At 37.3% G+C, this 22,465-nt stretch overlaps 2 protein-coding genes across 2 annotated transcripts in view; both read left to right on the top strand.

Annotated features, from left to right (window-relative positions):
- Positions 1–9,735: 9,735 nt before the first annotated feature.
- LOC134846834 (delta-type opioid receptor-like) lies at positions 9,736–11,237 on the top strand. Its single transcript, XM_063864229.1, has 2 exons — positions 9,736–10,256; positions 10,453–11,237. The coding sequence occupies exons 1-2, from the start codon at positions 9,815–9,817 to the stop codon at positions 11,235–11,237; spliced, it is 1,227 nt and encodes a 408-aa protein (XP_063720299.1). The 5' UTR covers positions 9,736–9,814.
- A 1,443-nt stretch (positions 11,238–12,680) lies between these two features.
- Positions 12,681–22,465, top strand: part of LOC134845706 (nuclear receptor subfamily 4 group A member 1-like) — a 271,497-nt gene continuing 261,712 nt past the window's right edge. The window contains exon 1 of the mRNA XM_063862758.1: positions 12,681–12,701. The gene's annotated coding sequence lies outside the window, so the exon portion shown is untranslated. The remainder of the gene's footprint in view (positions 12,702–22,465) is intronic.

A 22,465-nucleotide genomic window follows, 5' to 3' on the forward strand; every position in this document is an offset into this window, starting at 1 on the left:
AGATCCTTAGTGGAAGTGTCTCGTCTTGTGGCGTTCCACCTGGCATTGGCTTCAAGGAGTATTCATAGTGCTTTTGCTCGATCCTTATCCCTCGCTGAATCGACTTCTGACTTAAATAGCGGGCTGATTTCCCGACTATTCTGCCCCTTCCGTACGATTTTGAGATTCTCTCGACTGATCAATACGTTTCTTTAGCTGTAAGGCAGTGAGGGCCGAGCGCTCCACCTGTCTTTATCTAAACGATCAGAGTTTTTTACGAAATTATCCCCTAAGATTTTAAATTGACATTTAGGAGGGCGTCCAAAATGGGCTTCAAACGGAGAGCATTGATTTGTCTTTTGTTTGCTCCATCTAAGATCGCGAATTATCGTGCTAAGGCAAAGTTTTATTGATGTAACATTTGCATCCAACAACATAACTCCCAATCTTCTTTTGATAGTTTGTATGGTTCGTTCAACTGATCCACACCCCCTGTGGTCCCCCACTGGGCAGGATTTTTGTTCAATATTATGATCGGAACAAAATTTTTGCATTGTTTTTCCCTTAAAACCAGAGAAATGATCGGTTCTTACATACTCCGGTATTCCGTGAGTATCAACGTAAGTACGTAGAAATTTCACTGATGATTTACCCCCAGTTGACTCAGTGATTTTTACCGACGGAAATTTTGAGTATCTATCTATAGCTACAAGTAAGTAAATTTTCTTCCCCTTGTGATCTTCTAAAGGTCCCGCATAGTCGAGTTGTAATTCTTGACCCGGCTGCGATAGCAGTGGGAGTGGTTTTGAGTCATTCTTCGGTATTATATATTTAGCATTCTTACCAAAGCGAGTGCAACTCCTGCATTCTTCGGCCATGTTTACAATGTCCTCGTGCATGTGTGGCCACCACAGATACTTCGATACGTCTAGCATCGCTTCCTGCACGGGGTGGCCACGATGAATCCATTTGTGAACTGCAAGCCGCAGCTGGCCTGCGACAGCTAGCCGACCGTCCACGAGGATACAATCATCCACCACCGACATCTGATGCCAAATCGAGTTCGTATAAGGTCCCATTAATTCAAAGCTGTGGCGGTCGTTATGTTCAATGACACGCCGAGGTCTGTCCATCCATGTGTCCTCGGTGGTTAGTTCAGCTAGTGGAACTCGATCGAATAATCTCGACAGGTTAAGTACATTGTTCTCTACGTTCTTCTCGGCCACGCTCCCGTCTCGACGTGCGTTCGATTCTTCTTCCTGCTATTAGGCTGACTTCCGGGCTGTCTGTTGGGATATCCGCTGTTAAATCCACCTCTATCACTGTTGTCCCCTTTACATCTTCTGTGTTCTGGTGTGGGCTGATCATTTCCGTGGGCGCTTCCAGTTCTAACATGTTTCTTGGGGTTGATTTGTCATTACGCTCCGATCAAACTAGATCCCAAAATGACATGAGCTTGGGTGGTTCTGTTCGTGCTGGTGTTGACGTAGATGGTCCGGTTTCAGGATTTTTCTTGTAGTATAAGTCCATTTTCGGCCATTCGACCTGCGGTAAATCTGAGTCCGAGCTGTCCGACACGTTTCCCCCGATGTTCCTCTGTGAACCGTGCTCGTTCTCTGGAAAGTGGTTTCCGTTACTTGTTCCAATATCTGGTCTCTTCTTCCCTCGTTGGTTTTTCGCTCTATTATTTTCACTGTCTTTTTCGGTTTTTCTTTTCCTGGTTGTCTCTCCATCTGTTTTTCTTCCGGGTATTTGAAATTATTTGTTGTGAAATCGACGGACTGTTTACACTGAGATATTTTGCTTGAACTGTTCCGTATACAGTTTGTGAGACATGAGTTTTGATCGTTTTCGTTCCGGTCGAGCTTTATTCGTTTTTGAACAGATTGGTTGCTATAGCAACCGTGGGAAGACGTGTCTTGTGTTCTATCCAGTGTGTTTCTTTTTCCAGAATGTTCTAGAACTTCTTTGTTTCGGTCAGGCTGTGTTTCATTGCTTAGCCGACTGTTCAAACAGTCGAATGTTCGATGAAATTCCTCAATCGACGCTACCACAAATTTCTCATCCATTTTTGACTCAGGCCACGGTTCCTCGTTTGCTTCTCTTGACAAATAATCTACTATTCCCATATCTCTACCCGGTATATGCACGACCTTAAATTGGTAAGGTAACAATCGGTCCACGCACCTAGTGAGTTGAGATTGATATGTTTTATTTGATCTGTTTTCCGCCAATGCTGATGTGAGAGCTTTATGATCTGTGGCTATTGTAAATTCTTTCCCTAAAAGATAGTGTTTAAATAGGTCTATCGACCTTACTACTGCAAGCAGTTCCAGTTCATTGGACGAGTACTTTTTTCTTGGGTGTTCAGATAACGTGAAGCGAACGCTATGGGTACCCACTCGTCTTTGGCTATTCTCTGTTCCAAAATTGCCCCCAGGCCACTGTGACTTGCGTCGCATTTTACCCGAGTATCTTTTATGAGATTATAATAGTTAATTTGTGCGATCCGTGCTACTGCCTTTTTATTTTCGTCGAAAATAAGGGAGTGTTCGTCCACCCACTCGAATTTTTTCACCGGCATTTGTATATTTTTCATCTTCTTTTTCTCATTTTCCTCCCTTAACAGTGGTCTGAGTTTATCGGTTAACCTTGCTGCGTTGGGAATCAATTTAGAGAGGTGATTGATACTACCCATGAATGATCGCATTTGTTTAAGCGATTTTGGGGGTTGAAGATTAAGTATTGCCTCCGTTTTTGTAATTTTGGGGATTATTCCACTTGGTGTAAGTTTATGTCCTAACCAATTCACTTCTGTTTGAAAGAATTCACATTTTGAGGGCTTTAACGCTGGATTTTCATCATCTTATTTCTTTAATACTTCGAGTACCAACTTTTCATTATCTTTTTCGTCTCTTTTTGAAACGATCAAAATATCGTCGAGAAAGCAAAATGTGTTCTTATCATGGTTTAAGGTCCGGTCCAATGCCTTTTGAAATTCAGCAGGCATGTCTGCTAACCCATAGAGCCCTGTAAGGAACCTGTATGTTCCTGTTGCTTGGCCACTCACAAACTGCACTGCTTCGCTGTTTCTGCAGTTAGTTTGATTTGACTATATGCATATTTCAGGTCAAGTACCGTAAAAGACAATGTCCCAGTTGTTTTTGTAGTGACAATTTGACTCACCCCATCCAATAATTCATCTACATTTGGCATTTGTCTATTAATAGGCTTTGCGTCTAATGCCAATTTAATGGAGTCGTCTTTTATCACTGTAATTACTATTGGAGCAATAAAACAGTCGCTTGTACATTTGTCTAGTTTCGTTATATGACCTTTCGATAACAATTTCGATAACTCTGCCTGGACCTTGTCCTGCATATGAATAGGGGTTCTCCTACCTTTTTCTTGTATTGGACATAACGGGTACTTGAATTTTGTGTTAACCACATGATTTTTTGACTTTCCCTGCCGGTCAAATTGGGAACTAAATTTTTGGTAAAATTGTTGTTTCATACCTTCTGACTGCTCGCAGAGTAGCACGTCAAACCTAGATCTTTTTGATGGTGCTGGCCTTCGAGATGTATGAATTCCCATCTTTCCTTGTAGGTCTAGCCCCAGAATGCATCTTGCTCGTCGTTCTGTGATTAACAAAGATGCGTTTTTGACTTCCCAGCCTGCTGAACAAATACTGGCTCGTATTGCTCCCAATATCAAAGCTGGGTGATTGTTATAGTCCACAAACTGTGCTGACAGGTTCAGCTTCCCGGCTGGAATAAATTTTGTTTCTGATGATCCATCTAATAGTTGTTTGGCCGTGGTCCAGTTCAAGAATGAAGTTGGACTACCTGTGTCTATTGCCAAATTTATGATTTGATTGTTTACTCTCACCAACGCTTTCAGTGCTTTTATTTGATGCGACTGTGGATTTCTGCGTATATCAATATTCCATATATCCTGAGTAACAGACTGAGGCTTCGTTTCGATGGCCATAATCTCGAACTCGTCGCATGAATCAGAGCTATGAATTAGATTACACTTTTCCTCTGAACTTGAAATTCCTTCTGTAACCTCGTTGACTTGTTGCCAACGGCACTTTTTGGCCAAATGGTTTGGTTTGTTAGTTTTTGCAAGTCTTTCCCATTGCCATACAGTTTTTAAATATCCCTCGCTGAATGTTCTTCCATATTTAGTGCACTGTTTTTGCTCTGGTCGAAATTTTGTATTCCTTTGCTCATTGGTTTTCTTCCTGAATTGGTATTTATTTGGTCTTTTGAAGTTTTGACCCTTGTTCCCAACTGACATTATGGGTTCTTGCTTTACGTTAATCTGCGGCCCGGGAAATTGACCAATGTTTGTGTTTCCCGACACTGATTTTCGGAACGCTTGTGTCGCTTGTTTACTCTGCTCAAACTTAATGGCTCAAACTTTAGAGTGTCCTATAAGGCAGTATTTTTCATTTTTGATATGAATAAGTCTCTGACTACTTCTTCTTCCAGCTCACTCAATTCAGCCGTGCCTGCCTGTGCAGTTAGTGCCGCATGAATTGATTCCAACGTTTCTCTATTTTCTGGCTCTCTTGCGAATAACCTATATCGCTCATACGTGATTTTCTTTGTTTTTTCGAACGATATTTTTGCCAATCTCACCATATCCCTGAACTCAAGTTTTGATATTTCCGTGTGCCGGTTTTTTTGATTAAATTTCTTTTTTCCCTCAGTACCCAATGCCAGAAATAATCGAGGGGTGAGTCGTTTCTGTACTTCCTTATAAAAAACGTTATGAGCTACTTTGGGCCCGTGCTCCCTTCTTTCTTCATTTTCGAGAATAACTTTATCCCTTATTAGTCTGTCTCTTGCTTCCCTGTCCGTTACTGCCTGTGCATCTTCATTTGTTCCTGGAGTCTCTGAACGAGGAAGTGGTTCTTCAATAACTGCTTTTGGGTCTTCTACTAATATCTTAGGATTCACGTTTGCTTTTACCGTCACCGCTAACAAAAATTAGTCAAATCAAATTTTGAAATTCCACGGAGGATCCGAACTTGCTGATGTCGAGAAAACAGGAATGCCTATGTCCGTTCGGTTGTCCTGTGTCATGAATCCTGCTGGCTGCGCCATGTGGTAAGGGATAGAATGGTATAATACTGGTGTGAAAACAATGTCGGTTTCAAGATGTAAATTTGAACTTTGAAACTATTTCTTTTGGTTTTCTCTAAAAGCTTTCAGGTCAGACCGAATTCCGTATCTACCGTATGGAGATCTGCCTCTCATATGAATCGCCTCAGTGATCAACACTGAACAACCTTGATATAATAACAATATATGATTACAGATAGCAATATGAAACTCAGGGTTAGTGTACAGCAAGGTTAACATATAATTAATGCACATGCAAATGTGCTGTACCACAACTCATATAAAATAAATTTCAATCGGTCTATTGATTTCGTGCTACAAACAAATCAACCATCAACTTGCGTTTGCTGGCGTCTTTTTGTAGCGTTTAACCGTTTTTGCTTGGGGGAGCTCAAAGGGTCATAAGGGGGGGCGGGGGGTTTGGGAGAGATTGCTCGGATCAAGTTAACATCCTCCCCCCCCCCCAAAGGGAACAAATTAAGACCCTCCGCCCCAGCTTTAAAAACATCCGACCCTGCCCAGGTTTGAACCGTCTTGTTTTGTTGCAGAACTCCTTCCCTAACTCTACGCTACAGATCCATAATAAAATTGAAGCTTAAGTGCTATTTGTAATATAATAGTCTGTGTTAATATTCTTGGTATTGGCTGTACTTCATAGCTGGTTATTGATCAAAATGAACACATTTTGTCGCAACAAAATTTGCTACTTAGGCTGGAAAAAACACAAGTTAATCAGAGAAGAAAATTTGGATCAATTGAGCAATCTCCCCTCCCCTTTTTTCGCGTGGGGCTGGGGGGAGGGGGGCATATAGCTCAATAGGTACTTGAGACATGTTTATAGCCACTTAAAAATAGTTTGTAGGATAAAAAATCATAAAACAGATTTTCCAACGAATGTGGAAAGCCAAAATTTACAATATCGAAGCACAAAAATTTCATTCAGTGAAAAAAGAATCAATAAAACAGGCATATAAAGCGACTTTTTCGGTCCTAAAAGGACAAAAAAACTATTGCGAGTAATAATAAGGTGCTGCAGAGAACCGTTTTGGCTATTCAAATAGGCTTTCCTCGATGAGGCTATGGTCTCTTAAACAAAAATTTGCAAAAAAAATTTTTTTTTAAATATATTTCGGTTTTTTTTTCTTTTTCAAAACTTTTTTTGATACTCATATAAATAAACTTCAGTCGGTCTATTGATTGCGTGCTACAAACAAATCAACCTTCTACTTGCGTTTGCTGACGTCTTTTTGTAGCGTTTAACCGTTTTTGCTTGAAGGGAGATAGCTCAATTGGTCATAAAGGGTGGTGGGAGATTGCTCGGATCAAGTTAACATCCTCATTCCCCACCAAATTGACCAATTGAAGATCCTCCGCCCCACCGTTTAATTTAAATTAAACTAGCGTTTAACGCACATCCGGTGCATCGAAATTTTTCGACAACTCATGAAAAACCGCATATATTGGAAACAACATCTGCGAACTTTTAGTGTACTGACTGCACCCAATTACAGGGTTGGTGATTTCGAACTTTTTGTTTTTTTTAAATTCCCATTTTAAAAGCAACATCTCGAAAACTTATTGGGCTTCTGGAGAAATTTGGAGGCCAGATTTGCAACCACTGAGAGTCCCTGAGAGCACCCTACTATAGGGTTGGGAGTTCAAAATTTTGTGAATTTTTTTATACCTGTTTCCCGAAAAAAAAATTGAAAAAAACGTCTTGTCTCGGAAACTAAAAGGATAAGGATTTAAGCATTCATAATAAGAGGCAAGATTTGAGACGCCTGGGTTTACGCTGAAAATAAGGTTGTATCTTCATCAAGTTAGTAGTTTTAAATTTTTGAATTTCTTTTTAGAGCAGATCCTTGAGAAATTTAGAAAAAATCAATAACGTCACATCTCGGAAATTAAAAGCATTTGAGAAGTCGCATGTGGCAAGATTTGCAAATCTTTAGAGTACCCTGACAACGCTGAACTTTAGCGTTGGGAATTCCAAATTTTGAAAAATAATTAATTTAAACTTTCTGAAAAATTTTGAAAAAATCACAAAACGTCATATCTCGAAAACTACCAGAATTTGAGCAGTCATATTAGGAGGCAAGATTCGCAATCCTTGAGAGTACTCTGACAGGACCTAACAACAGGGTTGGGAATTTCAGATTTTTAAAAATTAATAATAATTAAAGTTTTCTGAAAATTTTTGAAAAAGTCACAAAAAAACACGTCATATCTCGAAAATTACAAAGAATTGAGCAGTCATATTTGGAGGCAAGAATCGCAATCCTTGATAGTATTCTGACAGTACCCAACTACAGGGTTGGGAATTTCAGATTTTGAAAAATAATAATTTTAAGTTTCTGAAAATTTTTGAAAAAATCACTAAAAACGACATATCTCGAAAACTACAAGGATTTGAGCAGTTATATTTGGAGACAGGACTTACAATCCTTGATAGTACGCTGAAAGTACCCAACTACAGGGGTTAGGAATTTCAGATTTTCAAAAAATAATAATTTAAGTTTTCTGAAAATTTTTGAAAAAATCAGAAAAAACGTCATATCTCGAAAACTACGAAGACTTGAGCAGTCATACTTGGAGGCAAGATGCCCAACCTTTGAGAGTACTCTGACAGGACCGAACTACAGGGTTGGGAATTTCAGATTTTTAAAAAATAATAATTTAAGTTTTCTGAAAATTTCTGAAAAGATCACAAAAAACGTCATATCTCGAAAACTACAAAGAATTGAGCAGTCATATTTGGAGGCAAGACTCGCAATCCTTGATAATACTCTGACAGTACCCAACTGCAGGGTTGGGAACTTCAAGTTTTGTAAATTATTTTGTTATTCGAAATTTCTGAAAATTTTTGAAAAAATCTCAAAAATCGTCTTATCTCGTTAACTAAAATGATTCGGCATTCAAAATTGGAGGCCAAATTCGCAACCCCTAATTAGATATTGGGCAGCTGAATTTAAACTCGGTAAAATAACTACTAAAATCAAATTGGAAAATCGAAAAAAAAATTCTTAACCATTGCAATAGACGATATAGCTTAAACAAGCAAAAATAATACGTTGAAAAAGCTTAAACATGGGGAGATAGTGAAGCCCGCATTTAAATATATAATAGATAGATAGATAGATTTGCTAAGCGCTGCGTGCAAAATGGTATAAAATGGTCTATTCTGATTGACTGAAAAATCGAACTCAGAACCAAGTTAACATCCTCCCCCTAAACGTATTTGGGGGAGGGGAAGGGGGTGGGGAGAGGGGGGAGGATGTTAAATTGGTCCGATTGCTCAATTGATCCGAAAATCTCACAGAGAAGAAAATCTTGTTTCCAATCGGCATCAGATTTGTTGCAAATTAGCACACGCTTCGATTTTGTTTTTGAGAGGGAAACAAAAGATTAAAACAAATTGTATGACACTGAGTATGAAACAATTCATTTCACAGCACCATACGGAACGGAATATGTTTTTGTATTGTTTAATCGAAAGAAAGCAAGTTAGTTATCAAAAAATTTGTTTAAGTCTAGCATTCAGTCACGTCTGAAACAGCAGAGAACAAGTTCACATCATTTACATATGCAATGAAATTTTTCCTGAATAATCTAGTAGCAATTAAAGCAAAGGAAGAATAAATTGTAATCGCATAATCAGACCATATAATCACTTATAATTTCCATTTTAGTTATATGTTGGCAAGAATGAAGACTCACTCGAGGGCAAAATTTGGAGGAAGATAAAATTATCGATCACAACGAAAAATCTTTCGAATTTTTCAATTGAGCCAATCTATCTGAAAATGACAGCCTCGAGCCCTAATTCGGAGCCTCAAGGCTTGAATGCATTTTTTCACCAAAAAAATCTGATCTCACAATGATTTGATGTTAATTGCGAAGAATCGCAATTTTTCACGGCACATTTATAGAAAGTCTGCTGCGAAGAAATCGCAATTTTTTACGGCACATTTATAGAAAGTCTGCTGCGAAAAATCAAAGGGAAAGGAACCATTAAGCGGACGACGGAAACTGCCTTGACATTGAGAGACCTAACTAACGATTGTCATGTGAACAGATATTATTCAAGGAGTTATCAAGGTCACTGAAAAACAAATCTGAGACAATTCTGGCTTGAAATAATTCACTTTCAAAAATACTATGAATCCTGCCCAAATTCGAAAATTTTCCGAAAATACAAAAATCATTATCATTACCAAATATTCTACAGATAATGAGTTCAAGACCAAACTTGGACATGTTTATCTCCGTTACAAATTTGAGCTGGTCTATTTGAGAAGCTAGCGAATATGTTTCTGGCTGATGTGTGTTCAATTCTTGGATAGTGTTACCGCCAAATCCTGCCTATAATTTGATTTACAATTCAGAGGCAACAACATTGCCACAATTCATGCATGATTAGATTTTACGCTCTTTCACTCGTTTAATTCGCCAATTCCATTTGAAGTTAAATAACAACTTCGTATCTCGACTCATATATAACCTTTACAGTAAAATTTACCCTAAAATATACAAAGAGAAAGAAAAAGAAATTAACAACCAATCAAAAAACGTCTACAAAATCCTTACAATTTCCCTAACATATTCCACATTTCAACGGATACTGAAAAACGCACAAAATCGAATTCTACTGAGATCTACTTTTTTCTTATTTGATTTTTCAATAATTTTTATCGCAACAAATGACATCAACACTCTTTACTCTGGCTTTGTTTTCATTGCCGCTAATTGGCGTGACTTTAAATGGCTCCATAATTTTGAGCCTGCTGCGTAAGAAACAGATGAACAAAATAGCAAACATTTTCTTCTTCAACCAAGCTCTTGCAGATGTTCTTTTCTTGTCGCTACTTCCCTTCATCAGTCTTGAATTCTATCTTCAAGACTGGCCATTCGGAGAGATGTCGTGCCAGACACTTATAGTTCTGGACTCTATGAACCAGTTCTCAAGCGTGTTTCTCTTAACTGTTATGTCTGTCGACCGCTACTTCTGTCTGTCGCGACCTCTTACCAGGATGCAGTTCCGAACCAAAAACTACGCCTGGCTTCTATCCCTCGCAACTTGGATCCTATCATGTCTGCTTTGCTGCCCTCTTTGGTTCTTCAGCCAGTCGTATGGAAGCCCAGGTAACTAAATTTTTTACGGCTCAAACAAGTTTTCAACCTATAAACGCTAAACAAATTTGTGTATAAAAAGTTTGGCTCTAAATTTTTTCAAAATCAGAGCCCTTTGCAATGGTTTTTTCTGCTGGTGACTTAACGACTGATAGATAATAAATCCTATCTTTTTGTTCGCGTCTGTCTGATCTCTCTCATACTTTAGAAGATGCAGAGTCAGATGCATCGGAGAAATGCTACTTCCTCGAAAGTGAAGATTCTAATTCAGCCAACCAATACAAAGTGTTCACACTCTACGCGTTCACCGTCGGCTTCCTCGCCCCTCTGCTCGTAATTTCAGTCGCCAATTACTCCATCCTGGGCCACATCAACAGGAGCAGCAAATCAAAAGCAGCTGACAGCTACCAGCCTCGGATCCACACTCCTAACCAGAACAGTGATAACGAGAAACGGAAGAAGACTTGCGTCATAGTTGTCATTTGCACTGTCATTTTTGCAGTATGCTGGCTGCCACTCTATCTCTTTCTCATTCATGTTTATTTCTTCGCCAGCAATCAAACAGAAGTACAGTCCACAACTCAGCTTCCTTCCTCGTATATCGATTCAAACTCAACAACAATCACCCTTGTGAGTGGACAACTGGAGATAATGGAGACTGACCAAGCTCCTTTAGACACGACTAATGACACCATCCGAATGGCCTGTTTACTGTTAAGCTACTGCAATGGTATGTTGAATCCCCTCGTTTTACTGGTCATGTCTAGTTCTGTTCGAGCAAATATTCCATTCTTTTGCTCGAGATCCAGTACATCCCCAAATAGCCACAGTCACCGCAACCAACGTCCTACAGTGAAAGATCCACGCAAAGATAGTGCAAGTGCGACTACAGTTCAGAAAATAAGGGGTACGGCGAAGGAATCAAGTCGAGTAATTAACCAATTCAATATTGAAGACAATGCGAATCAAAAAAAGAAATCGAGTTACGTTTGAAAGGAAACAATCACTTTACCATTGTGCAATATATTTTATGAATGATCATCAATACATAGGCACAGAAGTTAACCAGATTACTTATAAAAATATATTTTAACGTTTTAGTGTTGCAAGAAAATGAAATTTTTTGAGATGGCCGGGTTATTTAATTAAAGGTGAAAGCAGACGTCTGCTGCAAGGAAACTAAATGCGGAAATTTTGTACCATTTTCCATTTCTCAACACGGAAAAATTTCTGGCATTTTATTGACCTAAAAGAGAGCTCAAGTTACGACAGTGGTTCATTGTCATAAATCACTCGAATTTATCTGATGTTAACTTGCGTCAACTTATTTTGCGCGCTAAAACAATCAAACAGGTTGCTTCTCACCCTCGTTGATCACCACAATTACAGGCTCTTATTTAACAGCTGCAAAATATCCATAAAAAACATGCATCTGTCAAACCAAAAATTAAGAAAAAGATATAAAAACACTTGCTATTGTAACTACAGCAGAAACCAAACTTCTCAAAATATGTGATACATTGCATAGCAAGATAGCGGATAGAAAAACGTTTTTCTCGTTTTACCTTGACGCTCGTCGGGAAACAAATGTCCGGAAACAATGAAAAGCATGAACTTATAAACTCGAAACTTTTACGCCACACCCCTCCTGTATCAAAATCAAAACATAGAGGCGAAGCTGAGCTTCGTACCACTCGCGATACAATAACTATAGGATTAAAACAGCGAGACATTCAAAAAATATCACAGAAGACTTCGAACAATTGTTATTGCTAAAGAAACAGCTAGAATAACAAAAAAATGAAAATCAAGTTATTTTTTAATGTTGAAATATATTTAGATTTTTTAAGAGTTCCAAGTGGCGTTAAATATGAGCATTCAAAAACATTAAATTTGGGGACTAAATTCAAAAACTGAAATTTTAGGTAAACCAATAAAGCCGACAGCCAATTAATTGAAAACCAACCAAAAATGTGACGCAAAATCTTATCTGAAAAAATACAAGTACTGCCAAAATAATATCCACGAACGCTATATATGTACTGAAATCAAGCTGTAATACTCAATTCGCAAATTAAATCGAGAGCTTAATCGAAAGCCGAAAAATCATAATATCGATTTTGAAGCGAACTATCGATAATTTAACTATCGATAATAATTCGAACTATCGATAAAAAAACTAGATGTATCAAAATGAATGAAGATAGTTTTGAAAAAGCATGCCCAGACAAAAAAATGCAAAAATAGCATAGGAACAAAATTGACCAAGCGGTAACAAACCAGAAAACACCTCAGCAGAAACCTTTCCTGTCGGAAAAAAATGTTCTCCCTTCTCAGAAAACATACGCACACTAAAACATTTTCGTTCATCAAACGACGCCATTCGTTCATCAAACGACGCCATGCTTAAGCTGTGTCATCACATTTAGCCTAATTGTTGTGATAAACTTATTAAATAGTTTCAGGTCATATGTTTCTACGAGGTAGCCGTGGTTGCCTCATTTTTCAATGATCCACATTATTGGTGCAAGTTCTCTATATCACGCCCTTCACCCGAAGAACAGTGACGATCAGGAACTCATCCAACTAGCTGACCAATTGCGAAATTATATCCTCTTAAGAACTGGACTTCATTGTCCCGGTCTTTTCTCCCCAATTTAAGAACTGGACTTTGTTGTCCCGGTCTTATATCCCCTGACTAAGAACTGGACTTTGTTGTCCAGGTCTTAGACTCTAAGACTTAACCTATCTCTATCTCTATTACTACTTCGATCTAGTATTTGTTCTATAAGTTTATCACATCATCTCAAGAAAACACCCTTAAAACCTACAAGCGAACATTAATCAAAATGCTAGAAAACGGCAACATCTGTAACAGAAAACTCAAAATGGGACCTAAGTTCTCATGTTATACATGTGACAAGGTCCTACATCTATCCCCCGAATGCACTATGTTCACTAACGATGAAGTCAAAGTCCTCAACAAACTGAATGATAACCTCCTCCACATCTGCAATGACTGCAAACCCAAACGTGACGATCTTGTCAAAAACAAAACTACAACAAGTAACAAACTTGACGAACAACTTGATAACCTGCAACTACAAATGAAGGTTCTCACCGAAAAAATGGAGCAATCCAGCACTGTCATCACTCAAGTACAAGCCGATATGAAAACACTTAAAGAAAAACCCTACAATTTCCGAGCAGCCGTGGGAAACGTAAGCCCAGGAAGAGTGGTTAATTCGCCAACTGTACCAAAAGCTCAACTTGGTATCCGAATACGCGGTGTTCCCGAAAGCAAAGACAAAAGCGACATTGAACGAATGCAAGAAGATCTCGGGACAATCGACAGAATACTTGCATTCCTCCAAATTGACGACCGAAAATTATCCAAGGCAACTCGGATTGGAAAATTCAATCCCGATAAGGGGCCTCGTACCCTGCTGTTCAACACCGAGAGTAGCATAAGTAAAAATTTGATCCTAAAATCGACTTCCAAACTAAAAGACTTCTCGGAACTTCGGGTCTTCATCAGTCCCGAGTTATCCAAGGCGGATGCCGAAAAGGAAAACAATTGTCTCAAGAAAAGGAGGGAGCTGATAGTAAAAAATCACGACCCGAGCAAGATAAAAATCAGAAATCTTAAACTAGAATTGAAAGAAAACGAAAAATGGATTGTTTACGAAGAAAGTAAAACTTCCCAGGAAACCGATAATAATGCAGACCAAGCTGGTGATGTTGCCATTACCGGATGACTAAGACCGATGAAAATGTTGACATTCAACACCAGAAGTATCCTGGATATAAACAGGAGAAAGAAATTGTCAAACGCAATAGCAAACTCAGAATACGATATTATCTGTCTCTGTGAAACCTGGCTCACAAAAGACGTAACAACTGCCTCGCTCTTCCTAGAGAACTATCAAGTATATCGCAATGACCGGGAAACATCAGATAACAGAAAAACAAAGCACGGTGGTGTACTCATTGCCATCAAAAATGAAATCTCACATGACTTACATTCCATTGAGAGTCTCAAGTCTGATTATATCATCATAGAAATACATTCCAATAAAAGATCAATTATCTTAAGCTGTGTTTATAATGCACCCACTCCTAGCACATACCAATGGTCCACTGAAAGTTTCTTAACTTTGATGAATGAAATGGCAAATCTCAAACTAGCCAACAAAAATGACCTCTGTGACTTAATACTCACCGGTGACATCAACTTCTCACAAACATACTGGGAAGCACTCTCCTCATCTGACATATACGAGAGTCAACTACTGGACAAATTAGTTGAACTAAATCTTTCACAACATGCACCAACTCAACTAGACGTGCTGCTTTGCGACAATCCAGAATTATTTTCACAATGTCAAATCGACAGGAATATTCGAGATAAACTAACTAGTCAGTTCTCTGACCACAAACCACTCTACACCACAATTGCCGCCTTTAGCTGCATTAACCTTCCAAAAATAACAAATCATCGATATGCTTTCAAACGAGCAGACTGGGACAGCTTAAATTGTTCAACAGAAACAACCGTTTATCCCGTACTGCTACAGTAACGTGAACGAAATTATCCGACAATGGTACGAATGGCTGTGGGAAAAAATCGAAAAGTTTGTACCTAGAATAACTGAGCATCGATCAAGGTTACAACCCTGGATCACGCCAGCCACCTCCCACCTCATCATAATGAAAAGAAAACCAAAACAAGGTCTCGAAAGACTATTAAAGATCAAAAAACTTGAAAAAGATATTCAAAGGTTTTCCGAAGATGACCTAGCGGAATATGAAAAAACCGTCCTAGAAGGAAGAACTTTCAGCAAAAATCAAAAATACCTTAAATGCATACGCAAGACTCCAACAATTCCTTCGACGGTCAAATACGGAAACACTGAATCATCAAATGAAAGAGAAAAATGTGAATTATTCAATGACTATTTCGTCAGCGTGTTTGGCACAAAAGAACATCAAACCGGTATCCTCTAAAAGTGAGCTGAATAGATTTATTGTTGACCAAAGTCAAGTTAGCGAAATAATGAGGCAACTTAATGTCAATAAATCAATGGGACACGACAACATTGGCAATCTCATTTTGAAATCATGTCACAAAACTCTAAGCAAATCACTTACCCTTATATTTCAAACCTGCCTTAACAAAGGAATTTTTCCTGAAAGATGGAAAATTAGTGAAGTAACCCCTGTTTTCAAGGAAGGAAGTAAAACCGATGTCAGTTGCTATAGACCAATCAGCCTACTCTGCTGCTGCTCAAAATTACTTGAAAAAATAATATTTGACAAACTCTATACTAAAGTGAAATACAGATTACATGAAAGTCAACATGGATTTCGAAAGCCTAGATCCGCCACAATTCAACTTCTTCTTTTTCTTGACCGAATATACGAATTGAACGATCAACAGGATGTACAAGAACTTGCAGTTCTATACTTGGATTTTGCCAAGGCATTCGACACTGTACCTCATGATATTCTGCTTACGAAGATCAAAATTTTTGGAATTGGCGGGGAAATTGCTGTCACTGATATATTCATACCTCAACAACAGAAAGCAATGCATTAAGATTGAGCCTGTCGCTCAACCCTAAAAGAAGTCACCAGTGGAGTTCCGCAAGGTTCAATTCTGGGACCGCTGCTGTTCTTACTTTTTATAAACGATCTACCTGAAACCATGAAAGACACAGACAGTTTTGGGTACGCAGATGACTTTAAGGCCATTCTACTAAATCAAACTTCCCTTGACACTGCACCTCTGAAAATAGAGAAATGGCTACATGGAAACAAAATGCAACCCAACATCAAAAAATCAACGCTCCTCGGCATCAAAGGTGATTTAAAAGCTAGTCTCCTGAACAAAAATCTTTCCTCAGTAAACTCACAGCGTGACCTAGGACTGATTGTGTCCAACAAGCTCACATGGAACGAAAATTGCTCTCGTCGGACATCCAAAGCAATTAGTGCTCTCTTCCAGATTAAACGAAGTCTGACTATGAAAAGCAGTGTGACCACCAGGCTTAATACATATACTGGGTATGTAGTACCCATAGTAACATACGCATCCCAAGCATGGACTCCTAGCAGATCGAACATGGAACAACTCGAACGAGTTCAAAAGTTAGCAACAAAATGGATTTTGGGGACAAGCAAAACTTATACTGAAAGACTGAAGGACCTGAACCTTCTTCCTTTGAACCTATACATGGAAATGCACGACATTTTAATACTAATAGCCCTGCTTGAAAATCGTTACGATGTAGAAATAGAACGAAAACCATCTGAATCATGCGAAATCACCCGACAGTCATCAAGAGGCGAATTTCAAATCCCAAAAAGCCGCTTGCAAAGAACGGACGACAATTTTTTCAGACGAGTGAAACATCTATACAACTGTCTTATCCGAGCCTGCCCAACTTTTAGCCGTAGACCAAGCAAAGCGACTCTGACCTACATATACCAGAAATACTTCAAAAAAATGTACAGTGAAGTCAACAAATGTACATGGAAACTCTTATGCAGATGTGGAAACTGCAATGTTTACAACAAACTGAGATAAAACATGGACTGTAAAAGGGGTGAAATTCCCTAGAGCTAATGCTCTGAAGCCTATTCTACTACTACTACTACTACATAAGAGACAAACAAGTCAATAAAAACAGCCAAAACCGATTAAGCCGAAAAAAAAAGAGAAAGAAACTGAAAAAAAAATTTAACAAATCGAATTGGTAAAACTACAACCAATGTAAAAAATTCGATTCGGCCAGATTTTTAAAAAGCTTTAAGAATTAAACCAACTACAGCGACATAATTGTTTACAGCAAAAACAAAGCATTCTTAGATCTGGCTACTAAGCCGACAAAACAAGCAGACAAATAAGTCCGAAATGTTTTTGAACAGGAATATTTACCGTTTCAAACAAAATAGGTCCTAGCCCTATTGGAACCCTGGACCTTTGTCTCCCGAGGCGTATTCGTCACCTCTAGGAAACGGTTAAAAATTTGAGTTCATTATGAATCAAGGTAAGTTATTTACGGGGGAAAAAAGTCGATGAAGAAACCCCATTACAATACCTTTGCTAATCGCAAGGATAATTATATATTATTCGCTTGAAACGATGTTTAATAAAATTTTGCAACCGATCTAACACAAGCAGAGAGTAATAAGGAAAAATAAAGTGAAAAGAAAATTATATAAATGAGAGTTAGTGAACTAAAACTACAACAATTTTCACTTTAAAATTGCTTGAATCAGAATAAAAACCACGCTTTCGATAGCAACCTGAAAAGTAGGCAGACAAACAATAGTCGGACCGTTCAAAACCTTAAATATCAAAATTTAACATTCCGGTCGAGACCTCAACTCGACAATCCGAAGGCACGCGCTTCACCCCTAGACTATGTGGGAAGGGACTAGGAAATTTACGCGTTTCATCAATAAAGCAAGTTCAATTTCTTACATTTACAGGAATAATTGCTCAAGTGAAAACAGTTCAGCTAACAATTACACGTAAATTTTTTCTTACTAGTGAAAAGTACGATAAAATAGCCAAAAGACTGTTGAAAAACAGATAAAAAAGGCTGAATAGTTAGATTTGCAGCATTTTCAAAGAAAAACGTATGTTATTTAAACCCATTGAATTTCAAGAATCTTTTATGATTTCACTTTTTGAGAAAACCGGATCAGTAGGATTTTTTGTTCATCTGGGAAATCTCAAAAAATTTACTTCGGAAACCGATTATGAAAATAATCAGTTTCAAAGAGACCAAAATTTCATTTTGTTGTTATTAGACAACGTAACCTGCCTTTCATCCAGCAAATGAAATAAAGTTAATTCAAAATTCAAACTGAAAAATCGAACCAACCAAAAAACGACCTGAAAAATGTTTTCACCTCGTTCATTAGCACTTAAAACAATAACCAGACAACATACGTATCGGCACAATTTTGACACCAAGCACAAACCAAATTTCCTAAAAGCGATTTACATTTTAAAACCGTTTTGAAATAGTTATAAAAAAGCCAAAGGTTTATAATACGAAGCACTCTTGTAACATTTTTCACAAAAAAATAAACCTGTTGAAAATGACATACCTGTAGAACACTTGAATTACTATACAATAAAAAGCCGAGGCATCAGTGTAGCAAAGTGTAAATAATAAAATTGGTTATAAATTCATTGGTTACATCAAACAAAAACAAAACATCAGAAAACAAGCAATAAACAAAACAAAAAAAAACAAAATCGGTTACAGTTCGGAAATTGGTTGATTAAAGTATATGAAGTTTCGGATACTATAGAAAATTAAAGATTTAAGAATTAGGAACAAGCTGGTAATAAAACTTTACAAACAATTTTACAGATAGTCCAATTATACAACGTATATACAGAGTATATACAGTTTCTCTTTCAAGCAATGTGTGAAAAATTAAACTGAATTAAAAAATATAGAACTAGCAAAAACGGTAATCACGCCACGTATTTGTATTAGTACATATAGGATTGTTTCTCAATTCACTCACGTAAAATTCTTTCAATTTTTTCTTGAATTCTGTTTTCGATTTTTCTAAATTGCGCAAAATTATGGGCAGTGAATTCCATTTTTTAGAAGTCAAATGAAAAAATGATTTTTGTAGAGAAGCAGTCGAACAATGTTTGTCAAAAATAATTTGTTTCGTTCTTTCGTTGAGCCTATAATTGGCAGTCGGTAGTCTCAGTGTATTTTCAAAAGCCTTCTTTTTGTTTGTAAGATATTGGTATAAGTATGTTATACACTTTAACTCAATTCTTTTCTCGATTCCAATGAACGATTTGCTAATGCGAAGAAGGGAAGAAGATTTAAAATTCGATCTGAAATATGTTCTTTTTAGCGCCCAGTTCAACTGTTTCTTCAGAGATAGCATCAAAGTAGCATTAATTTGTTGTAAAAAAATTGCTGAATAATCTAAATGTGATAAAACAAGACAATGAAGCAAGGCAACTAATGATAATGTCGGCAGTTGTTGTCCAATTGTATCAATAGTTTTAATCCCTTGGGCCATTTTTTGGAGAATTGTTTTGATTTGAGCATGAAAAGATAAACTTGAATCAAGAATTATGCCTAAATATTTGCATTCTGATTTTTTGGCTACATAATGCCCACTAATTACTAGTTTATCAGTATCCACATTTTTGCTATCATTTTTTTGACAAAATGTTATAAATTCCGATTTAGATGCATTCAGATTCAATTGGTTCTCTGCAAAAAATTCCGTTAGATTATTGAGTGATTTTTGCAATCGATTCAAAGCATCCTCAGAAATTATAGAAGAGGAAAAAACCATACAGTCGTCAGCATATTGAACTAAAGTACAACCCTCATATAATCGCTCTTGTATGTCATTAACATAAATATTGAACAACAACGGACCAAGTACCGTTCCTTGTGGGACACCTCGTTTTATTTCAATCCAGTCTGAAAAAATTCCATTGACGTTTACTCTTTGAATACGTTTGTTTAGGAAGCTAGCAATTAAAGCATTTGCTCCATTTGAAAAACCGAGAGAAAGCATTTTTTCAATTAAAACTTCATGCGAAATAGAATCAAAAGCCTTGGACAGATCTAATAAAGCTGCATGTACGATTTTTTTTGAATCTATTTGATTTCGAATACTTTCTGTCACATAAACAAGAGCATCTTGTGTTGAAATGTTTTTGCGAAATCCGAATTGAAATGGTGTCATTATTTGAAATTTGTCAAGATGTTCTGTTATTTGGGCATGTAAAATTTTTTCAAAAATTTTAGAAAAAGCACAAGTTATTGATATTGGCCGATAATTTTTTGCATCCATTGGGTCATCTTTTTTGAACAAAGGGGTTACGTTTGCTTTTTTCAGTTCGATCGGGAAAATGTTCTCATCTAAGCAAGTATTTATGACAAAAGTTAAATGTGGAACTATAACTGATTGACCGTCAATGATTGCCCAAGCAGGTACGGTACAAGGTCCGAGAGGTTTTCCAACATTGATTTTTCGAACTATATCAAAGCATTGCTTCACTGTAATGTGTTGAAAATGAAAAGATGCAGATTCAGAGGCAGATTTGTTGTAATTCGGAGGCTTTTTAGCGCCGAAAAATTCGCCTAATTTTGAAAAAATATAATTTAAATGATTGGCAATTTTTTTGTCTTGGGTTATCATTTCACTGAAGGAATTTCGTAGAACTGTAATTCGATGGTTGCCAGAACATGTACCTCTAACTTGGTTAATATATTTCCATTTTTGTTGGATAGTGCTGAGAAGTGAAAAACAATTTTTTGAATGATCGAATTGTTTACTTCTAATCAATTTGCTCATTTGATTACGTAAAAACTGGTACTTTGACCAATTATCGCTTGTGCTTTGACTGCGATATGATCTCAGTGAATTCTGTTTCTTAGTCAACAATTGCTGACATTCTGAATCGAACCATTCCGTTTTCAACACGTTTTTTGGTTTAAAATTACGAACAAACTTTTTTTCGATAGGAGCATGTTGCTGTAGAGCACAAGAAATTAAATAAATCATCGTCGAGAACATGTTTTGTGCGTCTGTACATTGATATAAGAGATACCAAGGAAGAGCGGAGAGTGAATTGCAAAATTCATTTTTCTGATAATTTTTCTTATTGAAAGTCGTAATTATCCTCGGTAAAATTTTGCCGCATTTTATATCCGTCAAAATAAATGAAGCAAAATGGTCGGTTTTATAAGGTGTATCAAAACAAAACTCAATGCCGTTTGTTTCATAGTCACTGATTATGTAGTCGATATGAGTTTTTGTTGAGGAACTAATTCTGGTCTCATCGTTTGGACAAAAAACCTTCAATCCATATGGGATAATTATAGAATCTAAATTTTATTTTTCTTTGCTATCCAGATAATTTATGTTATAATCACCCAAAAGCGTAATTTTATTAGAAACTGAAAAAGCATTATCTATGTTAAGCGTTAATTGTTCCAAAAAATCAATAAAGTTTGATCTGCTTGGGTTATAACACAAATTAACTAACATTTTTTCTTTACTCGAAATGTTAAATGTAGATTTGCACTCAACCCACACTGACTCATATTTTTCTTTATCAAATAAATTTAGATCAGGCCTCAATTTCGGAGCCAATTTGACTGGTATATATAACAAAACGCCACCGCCTTTCTTTTTTACCGCTGATTGCCTATCATATCTGAACATCGCATGCGTTCTAGGTTGGAAATTCCATAAATTGTCACTATCTTCTTTTTTAAGCCACGTTTCGGAAATTCCTATAATTGTGTTTTCGCCCATATCATCAAGAAATTTTTTCAATTGCATCCGTTTTCTAATAATACTTTGAAAATTCAAATGAACAAATTTAAGATTTGCACAATTTTTTGAGCAGATACCGTAGACTGTTTCAATGGTTTCGATAGGACCAGGGTTTCGATAGGACCTATTTGGATTTTCAGAATTTCTCCTGATGGGACTTCTCCCCTAGTTGTTTTTAAACATCTTTCCAAGTTTTTCTGCAATTTTGACAGTCAAACAAAAATTTGGCTATCATACAAAAATTTTGACACAACAAATTTTGAAGGAAACACGTCCAGAAACACAATATTCAACTTTAAGAGACTTCAAAAAATCAAAAATTGGGTAAACTCCCGTTGTAGCAAAAGCAAAATTGTTGTTGAGCAAAATTGAAGGTTGAGTGATTCCGCACCCCACCCACAAGGATAGAAAAGAGGGAAGACTTCATATATTCTGAAATGGATCAAAGTTCCACTGTCCAATGAAAACTAACAGTATACTTAAGCTTCCGACCATGTTTTTAATGGCGTTCGCGTGTTCTAGGTATTTAGCGACCTGACCATGAGGGCGTTCTTATTACTAGAGTGGGGGGTATTTAGGTAGTAGCCTTTAAGCTGTAACACGGTTTGTAGTCTCATGTCGCAAGTGAACCGAATTGGCTCCGACCGAATGAGGTAGTAAAACACAAGAGATGGTAACCCTGACTCTTGAGCCACCGGTTATAGGGCATATATTTTTTAGCCTCATATGTGACTTAAATACGCGACTGTTACATAGTGTTTTTATGGCGCTCCTGGGTGTTTTTACGAAATCAAGACTACGGGATCGAACCCACTTGACACAACTGCGGGCTACATGCCCATTCTAGAGTACCGGTGGTACGGTTCAAC

The sequence above is a fragment of the Symsagittifera roscoffensis genome, chromosome 5 (assembly GCF_963678635.1).
Source record: "Symsagittifera roscoffensis chromosome 5, txSymRosc1.1, whole genome shotgun sequence".
Taxonomy (NCBI): domain Eukaryota; kingdom Metazoa; phylum Xenacoelomorpha; order Acoela; family Convolutidae; genus Symsagittifera; species Symsagittifera roscoffensis.